This window comes from Podarcis raffonei, chromosome 11 (genome assembly GCF_027172205.1).
Source record: "Podarcis raffonei isolate rPodRaf1 chromosome 11, rPodRaf1.pri, whole genome shotgun sequence".
Classification (NCBI taxonomy): Eukaryota; Metazoa; Chordata; class Lepidosauria; order Squamata; family Lacertidae; genus Podarcis; species Podarcis raffonei.
The window spans coordinates 64,273,679-64,297,866 of NC_070612.1; the positions used below are offsets into that span (position 1 = coordinate 64,273,679).

General features: G+C 43.8%; 1 protein-coding gene across 2 annotated transcripts in view; it reads left to right on the forward strand.

Moving 5' to 3' along the window:
* Positions 1–1,143: 1,143 nt before the first annotated feature.
* The window catches only part of LOC128423062 (transient receptor potential cation channel subfamily M member 3), a 365,948-nt gene continuing 342,903 nt past the window's right edge, over positions 1,144–24,188 (forward strand). For both annotated transcript variants that reach the window (XM_053407777.1, XM_053407778.1), the window contains exon 1: positions 1,144–1,324. In XM_053407777.1, coding sequence (XP_053263752.1) covers positions 1,145–1,324 — 180 coding nt within the window. In that variant the 5' untranslated portion in view covers position 1,144. The remainder of the gene's footprint in view (positions 1,325–24,188) is intronic.

The following is a 24,188-nucleotide window of genomic DNA, read 5'->3' on the forward strand; positions in this document are numbered from 1 at the left end:
TCAATGGGACTTACCTGCTAGTGAACATGCTGTACATTGTTCAGGCTGCATAAACACGGGAACTGTAGTCTACCCACTCATACAAGCCCTGGGAACTGTAGTCTACCCACTCATAAAGCTACAGTTCATGGCACCCTTAAAAACCAGTTTGCAGGATTCTTTGGGGAAAGGGGTGAGCTGTACATGCGCTGCGAGGGAGTAAACCCCATTAAATTCAGTGGGCCTGATTCTGGGTAGATTGGTAGAACAGTGGCGGGTGACTGGATTTGACCGGTGGGCACAATCCAGACCTGGCCCATTCTGTGCAGGCCATTTTGTCAGGAAGGAAAGAGGATTCCCCACTCTGTGGGTAAAGCCAGGATTTTTGTTGGGGGGGAGAGACCTTTTGTTGGGGGGTATAGAAGCTCAGTTAGCGACCTTATGTCTTTTTATTGATTGGGGGCAGAAGAAGTGAAATCTGCCTGGTCATCGGCATCATCTTCATCATCTGTTTATTTGAATGTGACTTTCTCACAACTCTGTGCTCAGTTCAAAACGAAAAATGAAAATAACGTCAAGTAATGCATAAGATAAATCCTCCCAATGTTCTATGAAATAACCTAATTTAACAGCTTAAAATTTAGCAGGCGAGAGATCAGTTCCCCAAACAGAAATAAAATGGTGAGATCTGAAACTGGGGCGGGGGCGAGGGGACTTTCTTCCCCAGGGAAGTCGCTCCTCCTCATTATTTATTTTCTCCCACCACCTCATCCCAGAAGGAAGTCTCGGAGGGCGGCTCGCCTCGCTCCAGGGGGAAGTTTGTCGCGCGCCGCTGCTGCTGCTGCTGCTTCCAGCGCGCTACTTCCATCTCGCGCCAGGAACGAGGCGCCGCTCGCCCGACCCGCTCAGGGCTCCGGCCGAGAGAGAGCGCCAGAGCCGCGCCGCTTCTTCCTCCTCCTTCCCGCCGGGGGGGGGGTCGCTTGCCTTCCGCGCCCGAAGAAAGACCCGGCCGAGGGGGAGCGCGCGGCCAGCGCTTCCTCGGCTCCCCCAGGCAACCTTGGGCGAGATGGCAAGAGCCGCCCGGAAGCAGGTGGTCGCCCCGGAGCCGCGAGCCGCCCCTTAGCGCCGCCGCTTCGGCCTCGCGCGCCTTTCTCTCCCGGGGAAGATGGGGCAGAAGTGGCGGAGTCCGAGCGAGGCGGAGCAAGGCGCCTCCTCCGACCAGGAGGACCTGGGTCGGCGAAGAAGCCGCAGCGCCAGCCGGGGCAGGTTTGCCGAGTCCTGGAAGAGGCTAAGTTCCCGCCAAGGCTCCACCAAGCGCTCCGGGCTGCCCTCGCAGCCGCCGCCGGTAAGTGCTGCCGGAGCCCCGCCAAGTTCGAAGCCGGGGGACCAACCGCCTCGCGGCGCGGCTGCCTTCGGGGCCGGATCAAAGCGTCGAGCGGGCGCTGCTTGGCGCGCTCTCGGGATGGGCGGGGGGCGAGCCTGTCCCGCCGCGCCGGCCGGCCGGCTGGGAAAGCGCTGGCCCCCCGAGCCCGTCCCAGGCCGAGGAGTCGGGGCCTCGTCTCGCCTCCCTTGGCCAGTGCATTTGGCTTCGGGATCCTGGAGTGGCTTGGCGCCGCAACACGGTCCTCCCCGTGCCCGCTTCCCCGCTGTCTCTCGTTTCCTTGGCTCCAGCGAGGGGTCTTCGTGTGGGTTGCAGGTATTGGCAGGGCCGGAAAGTCATGTGCAGTTTCGGCCCTTGCAGGATGGGAAGTTCAGTCTCACTCTCTGAGAGAAAGAAAGTGCCCCAAACTCAGCAGAGAGAAGTGAAATTCACTTGTTGCTTCTTGCCTGGAAAAAACATTGGCTTAGCTGGTTAACCACTCTATGGAAATGAACCCCCTCCTTTTATTTCTGTGTTCATGTGAAGAGAACATGGCTGTGGTTGTTGAACTGATGGCAACATTTGCATGGCTAGTGGAGCAGTCTTCCAACACTGCTTTGACTATGCAACTTGTTTTAACACATTCTGAACTGTAGTGTTTCTCTTAATCTTGCTAAGTGATGCATATTCATTTTGTCTGTCACTGCTTGTCACGTGAAAACATTTGGAAAGAGAGAGGCATTGATGCTGTGTTTCTAAGGTATGGTACTTGTTTCTGGGGGGGAAACTGACTTACTGGAAGAATGGCAGAACATTGAGTTCCATGGTATGTTAAGGGAGTATATTGGTTACAGTGGTTTTTCTATGCAGATGGGTAGTATATGAAACCACCTGGAGTTGAGGTCATTCTGAAAAGGTCTGCAGTTTAGGAGAAGAGCTGTGGCTCATGGGAAGGGTGTCTGCCTTGCATGCAGAAGGTGCCAGGTTCAGTTCCTGGCATCTGTCTCAAACCGCAGAGTGCTGCTGCCAGTCAGTGTGGGCAGAGTGAGGGGTATGGAAGTGGATTAGCAGCTTTGCAAAGTTCACTTAGTCTTCTTACCTTTTTAACATATATTAAAACCCCTTACTCTTTTTTCCTTCAAGGATTCACTGATTTATGATGGTTGTGCTTCTGATTATTATTATTGAGGGTTGAGCTGGAAAGAAAACACCAACAGGTTGCACTAGGACAGTACTGAGAGAATATAAAGGCAAAGGGGGGAACTTGATGTAGAGTGGGTACCATGACAACCAAAATCTGGAGAAGCAACTTGATTCTGACACAAACAGATGATGCAGAATAATAATAGTTATACGTATTTTTGTTAAATCTGTATTATCCTTAATCTCATGTGTCATACAAATAACTACATGAAATTGAATATTTGACTTTATAGCTGAATTTCACAGGAAATTCAATAGCAACCAGTGACATATAGCGGTAATAGCTATAAATTACAATATAAAAAGCTGTGATATCCATCTGAAATGGATGTTGGAAAATGGCAGCCGGTTGTCATGATAAAGGGGGAGATAGGTGTGTATGAAGGCACATTTATACCCTTTGCAGCACCTGAGTGGGTAAGGTGAGGGCAAATAACAAAAAATCTGTAGAGAAAAGTTGAGACACAAAGATTCAAGTGTCATAAACATACTTAAAGAGAACTAGCGTGCTACTTCTTTTTTTATGACACAGTTGGTGTTTTCGGATAGAAAGAACAGTTTCTGGGGAAGAATGTGTGTTTGCAAGTGTTACCAAAACGGCTGGGAAAAAATAGACAGAAAATATCATCAAATGCCAGGTAGCATCAAAATAGCTAAGGTGCTTATAGCTGTATCATGAAGAATAATACATTTCCAGTATATGAAAAAGTTCTGCATGCTGAATAGGGTTTGTGTCCATCATCTTTATTCATTTATGTCCCTTGTTACATTCCATAGAAATGTAGTCCTGGCCACTCTGAAACATGCCCCCAAACCAGAGTATTTTAATTTTGCTTGATTCTTCTGATTTTAAAATAATTTTTGAAACTTCAGTTTAAATTATAATTTAACAAAGCTAAATTATACCTAACCAAAGGGATTTGAATGTGCTAATGCTACCAAATGTGGAATGAAGACCCTAATCCAGATTAGAACTGTTTCATTGGAGATACAGATATAGATAATACGCACAAGTCTTTGTGATCACAGACAGACTACTGAAAAGCAATGAGGCATCAGGACTGCCAGGGCCTGTAATATAACATGGTACAGATTCCTTCACAGGGTAGGTTTCCCTCTGGTTTGGATACAATTTGTAGTCTCTTTATCCCAGGACCAAACTGGATGAGACACTTCCTGTCTTTCTTTTTTACTTATTTTTTTAAGCAGCTCAGGGCACAATCTATGTAATTGTGAACAGAATGATGGGGCAGAGTTTGTTAATCTCCCTTCTTTGCCATGTTATATGATAGGGGAAATAGCAGCTTGCTGAGAGGGATTTAGATTGGAGAAAATGGCCTGCGGGGAGTTGAACTTCCATTAGCACTGTCTTCCACATCCTCCTCCTCCTCCTCCCAGTACAGTACCTGCCTTCGAAGCAAGTTTAAAGAGATAGAAAATCCTATCAGCAATCCCATTCTTATCTAGTTTGGCCCTCAGCTGTTCCTAATCCTTCTTTGTTTCTGCATCACTGCAGAAACTTTTTCTGATTGTGATGGTTATAGTGCCACTATCCATTGTGGCTTGCTAAGTGCCCTTGATCAAGCAATAGTAAGCATTCAAGCATCTCCAGAATGTTTGTGTCTAGCTGGTATATAGGTCTCCCCTCTCTGCCAAAAGTCCTTATGTAGTTCAGGAAATTCTTTTGCAATCACTGCCAGTTCACCAGCAGCAGTAAAATTGTTTTCTCTCCCACGCTTACTTAGTATAGAATGTTTAAGACTGAAATGCTAGGTACCTTACAGTGGAGTAAGTAAATCCTATTGAATACTTGTTTTTAATTATGATTAAATCTGTTTAGGCTTGTGATGTACAGACCTGGAAAATTATATATCACACTGAAATCAATGGGTCTTATTTCAAGCCAAACACATGTAGGAGTGAAGTTTTAGCTTTTCTTGATCTAGTTGAAGAGCACAATCAGTATGAAGTTGTGCTTTTAAATCTCATTGATTGATACTTGGATGCTAGCTTCTACAAGTGCTAATTGCTGCCTCACTGCATGAAAGCAATGCCTTTCTCCTTGTGCTAGAGAACTTCGGGTTCAAGCTGGAGTATTTAAGGCTCCTGTTGCATTTCCATTCGCCAAGGGAGAGTAGGTGGGTGGGTAGATTGGAAAGGGTCTTTTCTGGAGCTGTGTCCCCATTCTGAAACTCCATTTTTAAAGAAGGCTGGTGTTGGCCACATATTTGCCTTCTTTACGTAGACTGTAAACTCTTGTTTTACATGGCATTTGGTGGATTTTAAGTTTGGCTTTCTGCTTTTAATAAGGCTTTGTTCTCTTTTTCTTAGTGTGCTTATCTGTATGAGTACATTGTATATCAATAGGGACATGGGTGGTGCTGTGGTCTAATCCACTGAGCCTCTTGTGCTTGCGAATGGAAGGTTGGCGCTTCAAATCCGTGTGATGGGATGAGCTCCCCTTGCTCTGTCCCAGCTTCTGCCAACCTAGCAGTTCAAAAGCACACCAGTGCAAGTAGATAAATAGATACCACTGCGTCGGGAAGGTAAATGGTGTTTGTGTGCACTCTGGCTTCTGTCACGGTGTTCCGTTGTGCCAGAAGTGGTTTAGTCCTGCTGGCCTCATGACCTGGAAAGCTGTCTGTGGACAAATGCTGGCTCCCTTAGCCTGAAAGCAGAGATAAGCGCCACACCCCATGGTTGCCTTTGATTAGACTTAACTGTCCAGGGGTCCTTTACCTTTACCTTTTACCTATTGTATATCATGTTATGGTCAGAAAGGAGATTCATAATCCTTTTCATAAATAATTAAAACTATGTCATAAGTGGTTTTTATACATGTCTCTCAACCCACTCCTAAGTATCACTTACTCAGACACTAGTGCCTAGGTATTGTGTATACGTATTGCAGCTTTAATCTATGGCCCAATGAGAAGATTTGCGGCATGTTGGGAATCCGTAGCTGTGATGACAAAAACTCAGTAACTCTTTGAAAGCTTTTTAAATGGCTGTAATTGAAATACTTGTTGAGGAAGAAAATGTCCCCCTTTTGCCCTAAGCTCTGCTTCATTTGGGGTCTGTCATATGCATCTTTTGATTATCCCCATTGCTTCTCTGATTGCAGCTTTTTCTCATGTTCTATACAGGTCAGTGAAACAAACAATCCCTTGATTTGTAAAGAACAAGGGACAAGGGTTTGGTGGCCTCATTCAGAATTCTTGCTGGCTGCATTGAAGAACCATCATGGGTGGTAAACATGCAGCCCAGATGCCACAAGCAGAGCAAGCACTGACAGCTGTGGAAAGAGCCATGGGCTGCTCTTCTATGGCAGTGGGGCTGCCTAGTCTTCGCTGCAGTAGTGTTGAGAGGCAGATGTGCTTCCAGGCATGGCTGGCCTTGAGTTGTGGCATCACAAGGGTTGGCCACCCCTGCATTCCAATTCTATCAAATTATTTTATCTAAATACCATGACTTGAGGATTCTGATTCAATTTTAAACAATTAATTGGAAACTTCAGTTTGGTCTGATTCCATTTTTGGAAGGGCCAGTTTAAGCTACCTTAGAATACTTGAAACCAACCATAGTGATTTGGATTGAAAAATAATCTATGGAGAAATAAAAAGAAACCCAGTTTTTGCTCCAGAGAAATGAATAACGATAATATGAAAGAACTCATACTAAACTGATTAAACATTCCTTTAGACCAGTCTGCAACAGTAGCAGATTCTGGAAATTTTCATATGTGCTCTTGAGAAATGATTCTTTTTTTGTTGTTGTTTTGTTAGACCTTGGTTGTAAAAAAAAGCAGTTGTCTATACTCACAGCAAGCACTTTCTTTTCTGTTGTCCCTATACTTCCGTTCTTGGTTTTCCCCACTATACAGTGGTACCTCAGGTTACATACGCTTCAGGTTACAGATTCCACTAACCCAGAAATAGTACCTCGGGTTAAGAACTTTGCTTCAGGATGAGAACAGAAATTGTGCAGCGGTGGCGCAGCGGCAGCGGGAGGCCCCAATAGCTAAAGTGGTGCTTCAGGTTAAGAACAGTTTCAGGTTAAGAACAGACCTCCAGAACGAATTAAGTACTTAACCTGAGGTACCACTGTATTGCAGAAGAGCAGGTATCAAAGTATATTGCTGAGGTTGTGGTAGCTTTACACTGGGTACACATGGATTGTGAAATATTTCTTTTTTTTAGATTGCACAAAAGGCCTACCTCACCACCCAGCTTATTTTAAGTAATAAGCAGTGAGCTTGCTTTCTCATAAACACTGACATATTTCAATTGATTGAATTTTTAAAATGTTAAAAGTGTTTATTTAAAGCATTGCTAAATAAACAGGAAAATAAAACTAACAGTGAATGACAGTGATGCAAATATTTTAAAAGTCTTGGGTGTAATGGGGAAGAATATTAGGTAACATGCTGATTTATTTCAGTTGCTTTCCTTCTCTATTGACAGTTACATTATATTTACTGTGAATGTTTTCTGTGAATGGAGGTTTAAATAGACAGAGGTGGCCTTGGCAGCGGCAGCCCTTGTTGCAGATACTTCAAAGAAGTTCTGCTCCTTTCTTCACCACCAAGGCACCAGCCTCTGGATTTGTCCATTCCCAAAACTTTCCTCACTTTCCTTTTTGACAGGCATCCAGTCCTGTCTATTTCACTTGCAAGGAAAATAAATACCTTTAAGGCAGCATATATCAGGATGACCAAGGCAGAGACTGGATTCAGTCTTATTCCAGAGCATGTGAAGATGTGAGTAGTTTCCCCAAGGAGGGGATATTAGTGACTGATCAATAATTGTGACAATTTTCAAGGTTTAGAAGGGGCTTCTTTAGAAGGGACTTCACAATTGCCCTTTTCAAAATATCCATGGCTGCTATCTCTCTCTCAGATAAGGTGTTATTGACCTATGTTTCGCTTAGAGCCCTCTGTTTCTGGTACTGTCAGATTTTTGCAAGTTTTTATTTATTCAGAAGTCTGTTCCATCCAATTTCCATCTGCATGGAAACTGCAGATTAAAAAAAAACCCTACACAAATCATATTTTTATTTTGCTACTTATTTAAATATTCACTTTAAATGCACTTTTCTCGATGTATTGTTATAAATTTTGGATGCCGGAGTTTGTGGGTGCATGTTACAGATAGACTACTGAGTTTAACAAACATTAGAATTAATTAAGGTTTGACTAAACTGTGCCAAACAAAGAAACCCCCGGATTCAGTTTTTGTAATGGAGCCAGGCCAGCTTGGCAGAGCTAGCTTAGTGGGAGTCATTGAAGGAACGAAGCCTGATGATGGCCAGTCATTAACCCATCAAGGAAGCCATTAAGAGGGCAAAGATGTACCAGACAGGGAGGGATGGGCTTCCTCTTCCAGCTGTGTGTTAGTGGGCAGAGACCAAAAGGGTTTAGGATTTCAGTCTGGATGATCTAGGCTGGAGGAGATAGTTTCACAAGAGTAGCAGTGAGAGGGGAAGAAAGGAGGGTCGTAACAACAGCTGACAGTGACAGACTGTAACAAAGAGGCATGGAGCATGGCTGGTTGCTCTGCTTTAGACCCAGGCCTGCTGTGGGAGAGCAAGGGACTGTACAGGCTGTAATGCTAGGATTCTCTGTCATCTAGGCTTCAGGTTGATATATACATAAATAAACGATGTGCAGTATCATAAAGACACCACAGTCTCTGCTGTGCCTTATTTTTCCAAAAGGAAATACCGTATTTTTCGCTCTATAACACGCACCTGACCATAACACGCACATCGTTTTTAGAGGAGGAAAACAAGGGAAAAAACATTCTGAATGAAACAGTGGATGTATCATTTTTGTGCTTCATGCTGTGGCCACAGACATGTGATCTGATGGTGAATTTGGGGTGACCCAATGCAAAAATCCTGAGAATTTCTGTGGATCCATGCTTTGTAACCACATTTTTGCACCATTGCAGCCCCAGGCAACAGTGGGTGCGTGATTTTTTTGGTGCAGGCTGTAGCCATGGACATGCTATGTGATCTGATGGTGAATTTGGGGTGACCCAATGCAAAGATCCTGAGAATCCATGTGGATCCATGCTTTGTAACCACATTTTTGCACCATTGCAGCCCCAGGCAACAGTGGGTGCGTGATTTTTTTGGTGCAGGCTGTAGCCATGGACATGCTATGTGATCTGATGGTGAATTTGGGGTGACCCAATGCAAAGATCCTGAGAATCCATGTGGATCCATGCTTTGTAACCACATTTTTGCACCATTGCAGCCCCAGGCAACAGTGGGTGCGTGATTTTTTTGGTGCAGGCTGTAGCCATGGACATGCTATGTGATCTGATGGTGAATTTGGGGTGACCCAATGCAAAGATCCTGAGGATCCATGTGGATCTATGCTTTGTAACCACATTTTAACTGGGGAGGGAAGGAAAAACAAAGAAGGGGAAAGGAGCATGAGAGGGGTGTGCAGAGAAGCAGCTGGCTAAGAATGCAGGAGAGGGATTTAACGGGAGGGAGGAAAGAAAGGCAAAAGTTTCCCCCCACCCAAGCACCCAAACCAGCCAGCTCTCTCTCTCTCTCTCTCTCTCTCTCTCTCTCTCTCTCTCTCTCCCCCACCTGCATGTTTTCAGCAGCACCGGAGCACAGAGAGGAATTAGAAGGAACGACACTCTGCTTTCCCCTCTGCTTGCCTGGAGGGGAGGGGCTTTCCCTGCTCTTTGTTCCGTTTGAGCAAATACAGCAAGGAAACAGAGGACGGTGGGCAGTAAGACCCTGAGGCAGAATGCAGGAAAGCAGCCACTTCCTCTTTTCAGGTTTCCCTTCTCCGTGACTCGCGATTTGATTTTTGCCTGATTTTTTGGCTCCAGGGACCACACATTCGCTCAATAACACACACAGACATTTCCCCTTCCTTTTTAGGAGAAAAAATCTGCGTGTTATAGAGGGAAAAATACAGTACTGACCCTGGGTTTAGCACACCTGGTATCCCTGGAATTTCACACTGCAGTGAAGATTGGGATGGCATACAACAGTATTTTATCCTAAAATACATACTTTGAATGCATTTTTATGCCAATAACTGGAACATAAAATTCAGAAAACTGTGAACTTTGAAGAATTATTATGTTCTGATCTGTATATTGGTCCAAGAGTGGTGAATTCAGTCAGCTAACATAAAAAAGCATGAATTTCCCTTCTGCTCCTTGTACTATGAAGGCCAAGTTTGTACCAAAACAAGTGCAAGACCAAATCCCTCCTAGCACCCTGTCTGTGTCCTTGAGCCACAATAACTGCAAACCATTGCAGTTGGTTTTCAATGGACCCAACAAATGACTGCAGTGTAGAACTTGTGAGATCCGAGTTGAGGGGGACGTGAGCAGTTTGCCCCCTCCCCAAATTGTCTAGCAAATGCAGTATGCTCCCAAGTGTCCCTAAACATCTCTCTGAGGAGAAAGCTGGAAGAGGAAGAGAACACCCTGAGAGCATGCTGGTTGAGCAGAATGGTTTCTTTGCTGCCATCATTGCCACAGAGTAGGCTCAACAGAATGCCTGTGCATGTGTGCAATTGTATTCATAACAAATTTTAGCTATCTCCCAACTTGTTTCACCATGCCTAGCTCCCTGGTAAACCTGTGAGAGAGAGAGTGATTAGGAGTGATGTTGTCAAAAGCTCAAGTCATCTCAGTTTCTCTCAGAGTTACACTTTTTGAACAGGAGCCTCATCCATGCCAACTGGAAACTTCCTGAGGAGCTTCAGCAATGGTGCGCTCAGGGCATGGCTTTGGGGCAGGTGCCCAGGGTGGCTCCTCATAAGCAGCAGTAATTAAGGTGAAACACAGTACCATATAAATACGGACTCCTCTCCATTAAACTCTTAAGTCCAGAGTCCAAAACTATCTAAATATACCATTGGCCCTACAGAATCTATGTGTTTTTAATTGCTGTATCCAGTGTTTTTTTCTGGGGGGGACGCAGGGGTACGCTGTCTCTGGAGCTTCGTCATTCTCCCCGGGGAGGGGAGTCTGGCGCGGCTGCCGTGGAGGTGCTGGTGCTCCTCCTCCTCCTCTTGCCAGGCTAGAGCTAGAGCTCGCCCCTCCTCACTCAAGCCAACCCTGCCGTCGCTGGGGGCCTTCCCGCCCTCTCAGCGCCTCCACCTTGAGTCCTTCGTCCGGGGGTTGGGGAGAGGGGGAGCGGGAGCAGCCAAAATGAGAGTACCCCTAAACATTTTTAAAGGAAAAAAAGCAGTGGCTGTATCACAAAAAATTTTTTTTAATACATTTCAATTTTCTTCAGTCTGAGGACTACATTTCCTTCTTGGCAGCCATTGAGGGGCCACATGCCAGCGCTGAGCAGGGCTGGAAGCAAAAGTGGGCAGAGCAACAAATACTGATAAATTTAATCTTGTGTTTTTATATTATAAACCACACTTTGGGCCTGGGATTAAGGGTGGTAGAGAAATAAATAAATAAATTTGTACATTGGGCACATTCCTCTCTATTCCCCTTCTAGGCAAGAAAGAAATATTACCCAAGTTCAAGGACACATTTTGCCCGGGGGGGACGGGACAATTGAGGGAGGCTGGCAAAGCAGGGCTGGCGAGAGTGTTTCCTGGGGACAGGAAGGGTGTGCCCTGGGGAGAGGCTCCAGGTCAGAGAGAGGCCTGGAGAACCACATTCGCAGGCCTAGGCATGAGGTTCCCCATCCCTGGTCTAATATGTTTCCAAAATGCTATCGCATGTTGAAAAAAATTGTTTAAATTCCAGAAGAAAATGAGGGGAGTTTAAGTAAAAAATGGATATAGTACAGGAAATCATTCAAATTAACATGAAAAACCTATTGCAATGGGCATGCAGATGTGGGAATACCTACAGTAGCTCCCTGGATCCTTGGCTTTAAATAAGTTTCAAATTGGAGAGCATGGATAAATTATACTAATAGGTTGAACCTAAGTAACAAAGTTGGTTTTATAATACAACTGAATTAAATATTTAACATTTCTATTTCTAATCTTAATCCATTTTTGTTTCAAAGATAATAACTGAATAGAAAGGAGAGCACTGTTTTATTATTGGTTCCTTAAAAATATTTTTTAACCAATATAGCAAATGGTCATTCATTTGCTTCTTAACAGAAATATTTTGCATGTGTTGGAACCACCTGGGTAATTTTTGTGTGTGGTGTAATGTTGTTATCGGTGGAATAATTTGTTCAGAGAGAAAACATTTTCTGCCTTTCACAAACTTCATGTATATTTTAAAATACACACTTTCCATTACTAATATTTGACTTTGGTATAGTACAGTATTAAAAACGTGGAATTAAATGTTAATTAATACTTTCTAAATTTGCATTGAGGGCAAAAGGTCATTGGTAGTGAATAATATAGTGCTTATTTTCTGACTAGAAATAATTCTGCAAATTGCTTTAGAATAATTACACGTCCTATTGGTTCTATGCCCCCCTCCCCCAACCCCCCCGAATGCTTTCTTGGCTCTAGTGACCATTGAACAGTCTTGTGTTAAAGTAGGGCAATGGCAAGCCAAGGTGCATGCTTTCATACAGTGACTTTTTAAAATAAATAAATTTCCAGGCTGAAAGTCATCATGTACCATGGGGGGTGTTCTTAGGTGGCTGTTTTATTAGTATCACTTTTTCAGTTTATTAGTATTGCTGTACCTGCTATGTGACTTGTTAACCTCATGTTCATGGCCGGCAGCCGTGTGTGTACTCTCTTACAGCTTATGCTCTGTTCCTGAGCAGCTTTGTGGTACGAAGTAACATTAGCTTAAATGTTCTGAAGGTTAAATAACCTTCACATTGTAACTTTGTGAAATGGGCAACAAAGAATCTTCTTACACCTCAATGGCTAATGCATTGATTATGGCTTTTGTTTTCCTGGACAGCATCTACAGTATTTCCGTTATAGTGTATCGGTTATGTTTATATAAGACAAAAACATTTCACAAGTCTGATCGAGAAGAAAATAAACTCTACACTCCAGAGTTATTTTAGCACATGCTTTAGCACAGGTTTAAACATGTCTGGTACTGTAACTTCCTTTTTTGTACAAGCCTTTCAGTGATGAGTTGTAAACTGAGAACAGTTTGTGCTATTGCGACAGACATTGGGAGGAGAAAGACTTTTTTCCAGGGATGGGAGACCCATGTCTTGAGCCTCTAGGGGTTTCCCTAAAAGAAAAAAGAATTATGATAGGCTACAGCTAGTAATGCAAAGCCACCATTGGATACAGCTTTCAATATTAAAACACTTAAAATATTCTAACAGCATTATGTTTGGCTTTCTACTTTTCTACTTAATGCTTTTCTTAATGCATAATAAATTTCTTAGTGCCTATTCTGTCACAAAACACTTTGCCTTTTCCCTTTCCTACTATTTCAATCACCAATGATGTGTCAGCTGTCAATAAATATTATAAAGGGCAGTTTGAAAAGATAGACACACACAGAGAGACAGAGAGAGAACATTAATGTATATTTCTTCTTGAAGAGCATCGTTCTTGACTCACTTCTATTAGCAAGTAGACTATTGCTTTTCATTTGTATTTCATCTGCTTCATAGTTTTCCACTGGGAATACGTCATCCTGCTGCTAAAACATTGGCAGATGCAGTGCCCTCACTTTCCTTATTATAGAACTGGGTGGTTGTCAAAGGGCAAGAAGAAACTGGAATGACAGCCAGCAGGGTCCCCCATGGACTGTCCTGGATCTTCCTCTTCGAGAGTGGAAAGAAGTCATTTCATAAGGCTCTGCAGCCATTACCTTTCTGATTACAGAGCTCTGAATCCCGAAAGGGGATATGTTGGAGCCTATTGGGGGCATGCTAGGAGTGGAATTGTGGGGAGGCATGGATCTGAAGTGGGGGTTCCTGAATTGTGGTCCATGAGCTTCATTCAGGAGGTACACGGTGTGTCTGTAAAAATAAAATAAAAAACATCACAGCATTTAGCACAGAGCATTACAATTGCTGCAACAGGCAGAAAAATCACTGAGGGCCCCACCCCAGCTATTTTCAATAAGTTGGGGGTCAGGGGGATACAGATCTAAGACATTCAGATTCTCCTGACATGTTTCCTGAAATAAGGGGAAATAAATTCCAGCCCCAGAGCTGCTATGTTTTTCCTCTCCTAGTGGAAACAGTGGGAAGGATGTACTTTTTAAAAAATCCATGAAATAATGAAGGAAAATCACTGCTCCTTCCTTCCTTCTACCCTCTTTCCACATGCCTAGCAGGGTTTTAAATATACTGGATTTTCCAGTGTATACAGCTCCCATGATACACCAGTAAGATTGCTCTGCTCATGGTGTTAAAAAATATATTTAAAATATTATAATTTAAAAATATTATAATGGAAAAAATTGTTACCAAAAAAATTGCTATTAAAGGATAAGTACACTTATTTGTGCACCTCCTGCTCTTCCAAAAGTAGAGACTTTGCCCCACAGTAAACTCTTAATTTAAACTATTCTGTTTATTTGCTTTGCATTGCTATGAAGGAGCCAATCTTTGGAATATGCAGTGTGCTTGATGAGAGAAGCTGAGAATGAAAGGTGACCTGCTAGTTCTGAGGTGGCAGAAGGGAACCACTGTAGATACTAACATTATGTATACATTTGGGATTTCTGTGGTGAATAGTGTTTTACTTTTATTGCATGTGCTGGAACCTACTTTTGTGGTCCCAGTTACAGTGCCACCCTCCCCCAGGCTGGGGTTAAATTGAGGGGCAATAAGATGTACTCAAACAGACAGCGATCTGGATAAAAAAGGGCCACAACGGTATTGACTACAGATGTAGGTGGAACTTTGGCTCAGGCATTGGGTGTATATTCGTTCCAGCTTCCTCCTGGAGGGCTGAAACCGCTTCAGGGCTGTGCCAAGGATTATGCCCTCCCCAAGACAGAGGTGGCTGTCCTAAGGCTGTCGCTGGGTGCTCTATGCCCCTCACTTGAATTCTGGACAGAGACTTCCACCGAGACTCCTCTGGTGGGGTCCCCGGAATCTGCTGCTGGTTGAGGACACTCTACTCCAGAATGAATGATTGGATTCCACCCAGTGCCTTAACTGCCAAGAGTAGTGAAGTTTTGCTATGAGGAAGGCAAAACCTCCAGGCGGGCCAATTCGTCTCAGGCAGATTCCTTCCCAGCCCTGAAAACAGCGACCATTGACAACCACAGGAAGGTCAGGGAGCACATGAACAAAACATGTGCTTGGTAGGAGAAACCTTGGGAAAAACAAAGTTAAACCAGCAACCTGGAAGGCAAGATACATTTTAAGTACATGATAAAGAATTAACCTAAACCTTAACTGCACCAGAAGGCAATGATAGGGAGGGATAATAATAATTAATAACAACAACAACAACAACAACAACAACAACAACTCCCATCTGGCTGTGTTTTCCCAGCCACTCTGGGCAGCTTCCAACAGAACACTAAAATACAATAATCTATTAACATTAAAAGCTTCCCTAAGCAGGGTTGCCTTCAGACGTCTTCTGAAAGTTTGGTAGTTATGGACTTCTGGGTTAGCGCCATCGCCTAATGGCGGATTCCCTCCGAGCTCCGGAGGGAATCGGCTCAGCAGGGGTCGGGTTCTGCCGCGACGGCGACGCGGGGACCCTCAGAAACCACAGGCGTTGAAGCCTGTGGACCTGGTGACTCGGCGGGCACCATTTGCGCCCCCCCGACCCGCAAAGGAGCCTTTTTAAAGGCTCTGGAATGGGGGACGGAGAGCGGCGCGGTGCTGTGAGTCGACTGCTTCCCCTGCTGAGTGAAGCCGCATGCCATGGACGGAGAGCGCTGACTTCTTTCTCTGAACATTTGGATTAAAAGCAACAACCCGTGAGTAACACGGAAATTGGACTTAAAAGGGAAGTTTTCTTTGGGAATTAGGCACGACCGGGTAAGGTGTAAAGAGGAAGTCCGCCTACCCGCCTTGTAAACATCGTAAAGCAAGGATTTTATTACTAAGGTTGTGAGAATACCTTTCTTCTTTGTGGAGAAAAGCAATTAACTCTACGTTGGGGCAATTTAAGTGATTGTGCTGGAGGATAAGAGCTAACATTGAGAACGGAATTCACCCCTCCCCCAAGACCCGGGAGCGATCAGTGAGAGAGCCTGCGGAAGAGACATAAAGACTTTGACAGCTGTCAAATTAGCTGTCAAAGTTGGGAAAAAAGGAGAACTTTGTTTCTGCTATCTTTGCTGGTTATATTCGTTACAATTTGGTAACAAATTGTTAAAAATAAAGAAGAAAAGGCTAATTTGACTTTTGGGTTGGAACTGGAAGATATTAAGAAACTAGAATCCCTCTAGAGGGGGTTTAGGACATTACAAAAATGGCTGTAAGTGGAAAAATACTGGCTGAACTGGAGAAGACTTTTTTTCTCTTGGGAAAGTTGCAGGAGCAGAGTGATGTATTGGCAACAAATGTGATAAGACTGAATGGAACAGTAAATAAAGTTGCTGAGCCTGGGAGGGACTTGACTCAAGTTTTTGCAGTTGAACAGGAAAGTTTTGCAGTGGACTTAAAAACTTTTGCAGCTGAATATGAAAAGAAATTTGAGAAATCCGAGAATGTGATGAAAGAGGAACATGATGATTCGAAGGAAAAAGAAGGAGGAGCTATAATGTCACAGATGATTGAGGAGAGCCAGAGGCCGGTTAAGATGGATATAAAGGAAAATAAGACCAGGATGATGAAAATTTGGTTTGAATTGAAGAATGGAGAATGGAGAGATCTCCCTATGTGGAGATCTGAAGACCTATCGAATACAAACTTGGCTAAAGTGGAAACTGGAGCTTTTGGGACATTTGGACTTAAGAGAAGTAGGAAACAAGATTTTGGCTCCATTTTTAAATACGGAGGCCTGGCTGGAAGAAGCATGGACCTTATTGGGACAGAGCTCCTTCGAGATTCGGAGTTTAATATAAAGGACTATAAAAAAAAACGGCAGAGAGGAATTGAGAGAGAATTGAGAGCCTCGGATGTGAGGTCGCCAGGCTGACTGCAGATGGACTGATGGACTTTTTGTTGGGGTTCGAGACCGGGAAAGGGGGTGGTGGGGCTTTGGGAATCCAAAGGGTGTATAACTATATTCTGTTTTAATTAATTTGGTTTTGCCACTAACATAAAAACGGGGATTTCGGGGAAGGGAATTGGGGCCGACCTTAGAAAAAGACTTTTAAGAATAAGTATTGACGTATAAAGATTGAGGTTTATAAGTTAAAATTGGTTAATTAAATTGAGGGGGTGAACCTAGAAAAAGATTTTGAAGAATAAGTATTGACGTATAAAGATAGAGGTTTATAAGTTAAAATTGGTCAACTAAAATGAATTAGAGCAAACAAGGTAAAGTTTGGGGACAAGAACCTGCTGAGCTAAAAATTGGAACTGGAATACAAGAAGGGGAGGTGCGGGGAAGTCACGGAAATTGGTCATAGACAGTAAGAAATGTAAGTTGTATGTATTGTCTTTTTTATGTTTTGTTTTTATTTTTTTTTGAAAATTTCAATAAATATCTTTAAAAAATAAAAATAAAAGTTTGGTAGTTATTTTTCTCTTTGACATCTGGTGGGAGGGCGTTCCACAGGGCGGGCACCACTTCCAAGAAGGCCCTCTGCCTGGTTCCCCGTAACTTGTTTTCTCGTAGCGAGGGAACCACCAGAAGGCCCTCGGCGCTGGACCTCACTGTCCGGGCAGAACGATGGAGGTGGAAATGCTCCTTCAGATATAGTGGACCGAGGCCGTTTAGGGCTTTAAAGGTCAGCACCAACACTTTGAATTGTGCTCGGAAACGTACTGGGAGCCAGTGTAGGTCTTTCAGGACCGGTGTTAATATGGTCTCAGCGGCCGCTCCCAGTCACCAGTCTAGCTGCCGCATTCTGGATTAGTTGTAGTTTCCAGGTCACCTTCAAAGGTAGCCCCACATAGAGCACATTGCAATAGTCCAAGCGAGAGATAACTAGAGCATGTACCACTCTGGCGAGACAGTCTGCAGGCAGGTAGGGTCTCAGCCTGCGTACCAGATGGAGCTGATAAACAGCTGCCCTGGACATAGAATTGACCTGTGCCTCCATGAACAGCTGTGAGTCTAGAATGAATCCCAGGCTGCACACCTGGTCATTCAGGGGCACAATTACCCTGTTTAGGACCAGGGAGTCCTACACACCCACCCGCCTCCTGTCCCCCCAAAATTCTCAGGGTTCAGCCTCAATCTGTTAGCCGCCATCCATCCTCCAACCGCCTCCAGACACTCACACAGGATTTTCATTGCCTTCACTGGTTCTGATTTGAAAGAGAGGTAGAGCTGGGTGTCATCCGCATACTGATCAACACCCAGCCCAAACCCCCTGATGATCTCTCCCAGCGGCTGCATGTAGATGTTGAAAAGCATGGGGGAGAGGACAGAACCCTGAGGCACCCCACAAGTGAGAGCCCAGGGGTCTGAACACTCACCCCCCACACCACTTTCTGAACACTGCCCAGGAGGAAGGAGCGGAACCACTGTATAACAGTGCCCCAAGCTCCGAGCCCCTCTAGACGGTCCAGAAGGATGTTATGGTTGATGGTGTCAAAAGCCGCTGAGAGATCCAGCAGAACTAGGAAACAGCTCTCACCTTTGGCCCTAGCCCACCGGAGATCATCAACCAGTGCGACCAAGGCCGTTTCAGTCCCATGATGAGGCCTGAATCCCGACTGGAAGGGATCCAAATGGTCCGCTTCTTCCAGGCGTGCCTGGAGTTGTTCAGCAACCACTTGCTCAATCGCCTTTCCCAAGAATGGAAGATTTGAGACTGGGCGATAGTTGGCCATATTGGCAGCATCTAAAGATGTTTTTTTAAGAAGTGGTTTGATAACCGCTTCTTTCAGTGGGTCTGGGAAGGCTCCCTCACAGAGAGAAGCATTCACGACCCCACGAAGCCCATCGCCCAGCCCTTCCCGGCTAGCTTTTATAAGCCAGGATGGGCAAGGATCAAGGAGACAGGTGATTGGTTTCACTCGTCCAAGCAGCCTGTCCACATCCTCGGAGGTAACAGATTGGAATTGAGCCCACTCAACCTGACTAGACAGGACACTAGCAGTCTCCCGCCCTGGCCCTGCTCCCACAGTGGAGTCTAACTCTTCCCGAATCTGAGCGACTTTATCCGCAAAAAACTTTGCAAAATCATTGCAGGAGATCCTGTGGCCCATACTGAGCCCTGATGTAGCAGGTGGTTCCGCTAAATTGCCAACAACCTGGAAAAGTCTCCTGCTTCTGTTTTCTGCAGATGCAATAGAGGCGGTGAAGAAAGTCTTCTTCACCGTCGCTACCGCCATTTGGTAGGCTCGACATTGAGTTCTAACCCATGACCGGTCAGCTTCAGAATGAGTTATCTGCCACCGGCGCTCTAGCTGTCTCAGTGATTGTTTCATTGCCCTCAGATCTGTGGAAAACCACTTGGCTGTCCGGGCTCCATGCAATTGGAGAGGGCACTTTGGAGCCAAACAGTCAATAGCCCTGGTTAACTCCACATTCCAGCGGGCCACCAGGGAATCAGCTGAAAGCCATCAGCATGGGATAAAACATCCCCTACCACTCTCTGGAAACCATTTGGATCCATTAAGTGGCAGGGGCGGACCATCTGAATCGGTCCCACCTCCTTGCAGAGGGGAAGGGTCGCAGAGAAGTCCAGTTGCACCAGGAAGTGATCTGACCATGGCATTTCTTTCGTTTCACTTTTACTTAATGTCAGATCACCAATACCCATAGAGGTAAACACCAGGTCCCAGGCATGTCCGTGGCTATGGGTTTGGCCAAATCTATTCAGGGACAGCCCCATGGAGGCCATGCTTTCCACGAAGTCCCGAGCGGCCCCTTGTAAGGTCGTGTCGGCATGGATGTTAAAATTCCCTAGGACAACCAAACTAGGTGTCTCCAGGAGAACATCTGCCACGACCTGAAGCAGCTCAGGCAGGGAATCCTTGGTGCAGCGGGGAGATCGGTACACCAAAAGGAATCCTGTACTGCCCCTATTGCCCGACTTTCAGAACATGCACTCAGAGAACTGGGTCTTCCCAATAGGACACCTGATGCAAGCTAGTGACTTCCTAAAAATCACTGCAAACACAAGGCCTGGATTGCTGTGCGTAAGAGAAACCTGGTGGACAAGCAGTGGCAAGGACAGACCCATCTGCTTCATCCAACCAAGTCTCTGTTACACATGCCAGGTCAAGTCCTCCATGCATGATCAAGTCATGGATGGCAGTGGTCTTATGAATCATTGACCTGGCATTGCACAGCAACACTTTCAGGTCGTGTGGGTCTCCCTTGCTGATTCCACTAACCGTCCTGTCAGGACCAGACCCGGAGGCAGGGATAGTCCTCAGACAACGACTAAACCTGCCTCCTCTGTAATGACATGGTCTGGTCTTAGTGTAACTCCTCCTCCTACCCGTGATCACTGAGATCAGTTGTCCCAGTGCATCCCCCCATGTGGAACATGCCCCAGCCATTTTGTTGGCTGGGACCCACTTCCCGGCAGCCCTGACCCCTCCCCTTAAGAACAAAACAAAACTTTTTTTAAAAAAACAAAAACACACACAATGGAACAATAAAACAATACAAACAAAAAACTGTAAAAATTACAAACACATCAAAATTAAACAAATTCCCGAACCCAACTAAACATCCATCCCACCCCCACCCCCACCCCCACAAAAAAATTAAAAGGGAAAAAAGAAAATTTCAAAACATTTTAAAAAGAACTCTACGCTGTTCTGAGTCCTCATGGGCAGCAACAGCAGCTGCGGCAACCGTTCTTAGGACGCCTGTCGGGCCCTGCCCTGAGCCAGGGGGTGAGTGGCAGAAGCGGGGCCCTCAGGCACTCACACCGGGGGGGGGTCCCTCTTTTGCCAACCATGCTGAGGGTGTTCAGAACTCTTATGCTTGTGTGTGAGAGGTCAGCTTTGAATTCCTAAATACATTTCATTTCGGTTCTGTAGAATTTTTCAGAAACAAATGTTGGTTACATGTTGGTTACATGGATAGACCTGTCGTTTGGACAACTTTAAGTGATGGAATACACATCAAGGATACTCTGGCTTTGGGATCTGATTTATTGTATTCTGTTTGGCTTCGACTTATCAGTGTCATCTAAAGTGCTACAAAACCCTTAATTCACTGCTGCTGTTTTTGAAGGAAAGTTACAACAATTTACTAGAGTTAGTCATGCTGTATCAAAGGAAGATTTATTGCTCATAAAACCAGTTTTGGTATATTGTAGCGTTTGAACTAAGATTCCACCAAAGTTGGCCTGCTCCTTTCACCTGTGGCTAAGCTTGACGATTTGTTCCCTTTCTCTTGCAATCATGTGGCATTTTGTATTTCTGTTTTTAAAACAGCCTCTGGGTTTTGATCTGTCAGACCCAAAATAGCTTAGAACTGCCACCTTCAGAAAAAAAGTCTAATCTGTAATATTGTGAGGCACTACTTTTATACGTTGATTTTCAATAACAATTCTTGATGGATATGGAAAGAGGCATGGTTTGTTCAGGGTCCCTGCCTCTTCTGCAATGGAATTCCTCTTTTCAGTTTAACTGGATCATGAATTTGGTTACCTTTTAATCAGTGTGCAAGAGTCTCTGTTCTGACATTGTTGTGGCTTAAAAAAATAAGGAAATTAAAGACAACATGGATGGATTAAGTATTCTTAACAAGAGGGTAACTTATGTACTTCAAAGTTTATATACGATTTGTTAAAATATGTTATCTTCTACAGTTTGTTCGTTTTGAAATTTATCACCTTTATCCCACCCCTCCGTACCCTGAGAAACAGAGAAGTGAAACACCTTTATTGTACTAAGCAGTATTTTGAATAATGCAGATTCATCAGGCAAAATAAATATTTATACTTCAAAAGGAAAAATAAGCATTTGATTGCAAGGCACAGGCCAAATAAATTTTAAAAAAAGCAATCTTGCCTTCTGAATATATTTGCTCTTATCAAAGATGTGTCACTATTCTCAGGCTGTAGATGTGGAGGGAAAACTGGTTTTAAAAAAAGAAAGAAACATTTGTCTATCCTCTTTGAAAATTTTATGTTGACACCCTTCACAAAATGAAAATTACTTGGTTCAAAGCTGAGTTAAATGTATTAACACACTAGGATTGTGTTCAGATATCATGCTCTCTGACTTATCCTTGCAAAGCACAGGATGGAGGATTGGAAATAAGCCTTCTGTCTGTGCATTTTCTTTACAATAAGGACAAATAAATCACTACATCTACTAAACAAATTTTGACCTGTTATTTGTTTCTGTCTTGTATTTCTCCCACAAAAATGAACCTGGGCTGTGGGGAGGTAACGTGGGCAACATAGTTATAATTATTGGTATTGTAAGCCTTGTTCCTTGGGGAATGAAGTCTCTGCAGAGAGCCCATAGATAGAAAAACTGCTATCATGTCAACACCGGTTAAGATTTAGTCAAGCAAACAATCTGTGCTACCTTGGCATTGTACTGTATATCCAGTAAAATATCCACAGATATAAAGAAGCCGAAAGAAATCCAAGTCTTTTCTGTAAAAGAAGGAAAAGCAACAAGTGAAGAAGCCAGTTCTATCTAAAGGCCGTCTTGGCACAAAGTGTAGTTTCAGCAGTCACTACAATGAAGGTATTTTGGCAGATCTCTGGTAGTTGCATTCTCTTGTCTTGTAGCATAGATGCAAGTTTTGTACAGATCTAGTTAACAAAATGTAGGCATAAAGATACAGTACTAGCAATAAGGAAAACTAACTTTGAAGTATGCTAGCTAGAATTTTGTAATGCAGTTTGGATTTTGTCTCATTAAAAGCAGGGGACTACTCCTATCTGACACATAGGAAACTTTTCTCTCTCCCTCTAGCTCTTTCTGTAGTGGACCTTACTAACAGGTACCGACTTAAAATAGGGACATTTCAAGGAGCAGACGCAGTAACTCCTTGGTAACTGTGCCCTACATAATTGCATGTTGTTATATTTGGCTTTCTCTTTGGTGGTTTTGCTTCAGGAGCAGGAGGTTTAACAGCTATATTTTCCTAATAGTAGCTGGAGTTGTAATATATTTTTAAAAATGACTCTTTCTTACTTTCCATTAGAAAGAGAAGAGCAATTATATGACACCCAAATAATAATTAGAAGCAGTGTTACCGTGTACTTTTTTGCACCTGAAGTGGAAAGATAAAATCACACCCTTCTCCACTCATTTTTGAATGACATGGAGATTATTTGACAGGAGTGTGTTAAATCCTCTGGAATCTATTATCCAAAGTGTTTCATGTTGCTTACATTGCTTTGGGTGGGGATAGCCATAGCTATGTGTTAGGTTGTGGGTGAACATATCAGACGACACATCGATTCTTCAAACAGCTCCTGTTTATTCACAGGCCAGAACAGAACTGAACTGAAGGGTTCAGCCAGCCTGCTTCTATAGAGCTCCACCACAACGCAACTGTAACACTTTCTGTAACTATCCAATCACTGAACATCACTTTCAATCCCTTATTTGCATATGTGGACCTGAGTGAAAACTATCTACAGTATCCCCCTGCTGGCTCAGGGTGAGAACTTCAGTACATAACACTATGTATGTGTTCAGTCCATGTTTTTGGTGTGTACCAAATGCTTGAACGTTTGTGAAAAGCTGTAAGATAAGTTTTATTTAATTTGTATTTATTTAACCAAATTTATGTACCACCTGATAGTAACAAAACTTCTTAAGTGCAGAAACATAGTTTAAGTGGTTAACAAAATATAAGTGGTTTACCAAATATATTAAAATTTTCAATAAAAGCAGTTAAAAACAAGCAGTTTGATTTTTTTAAAGAAACACCAGTAAATAGAATCTGCAACAAACTCAAATGAGATTAAAACACATCAACAGCTACATGTCTGCACATGCTTGCCTCAAGAAAAATGTGTCAAGCTGAAAAGAATACATTGAGGGCTCATACCTGATGGCAGTAGAGTCTGGGAATTCCAGAGTGTAGGTGCTGCCGCACTAAAAAAGCAATTTCTTAAAACGGCAAAGTGAATATTGTGTGGCATCTGCAATGGTACCATTTCTGCAGATGGAAGTGGTCACCTGGGCACATAAAAGTTAAGGCAATCCTGCTTCAATATTCATGCACTCAGGCTACATGTTAGCGCACCAGTCAATTAAAATATCAGCTTATGAATTTTTTTTGAGAAGTACCTCCACCCTCAACTTGCCCTAGTTTGTTAAGAGCTTCCAGTAATCATAGCTAACTTCTACTGAATTACATAGTCTTCATTTCAAAGTTCAATATGCTGCTGCCACATCCATGACAGTGATTTCTGCATATAGGTGATGCTTGGGAATTCTGCTGAGCTGGATAGAGATGGGGCGTTTGTTCTAGAGGAGGAATCAGGTGTGCAGCTTGGTGGTTCTCCTAGACAAGGCAGTAACCGTAAGAGATACAGGTGGTGTCTGGGGTTGGGATCACTTTATCAGTTTCAGCTGATTTGCCAGTTTCAGTTACTTACACACTGGTTAGATCCATTCTGGATCACTAGATTGCTATTTATGTAGGGCTTCCCTTCAAGACAGCCTGGAATCATCAAAATGTACTTGCCAGAATGCCTGTGGTATTATTAGTATTAGT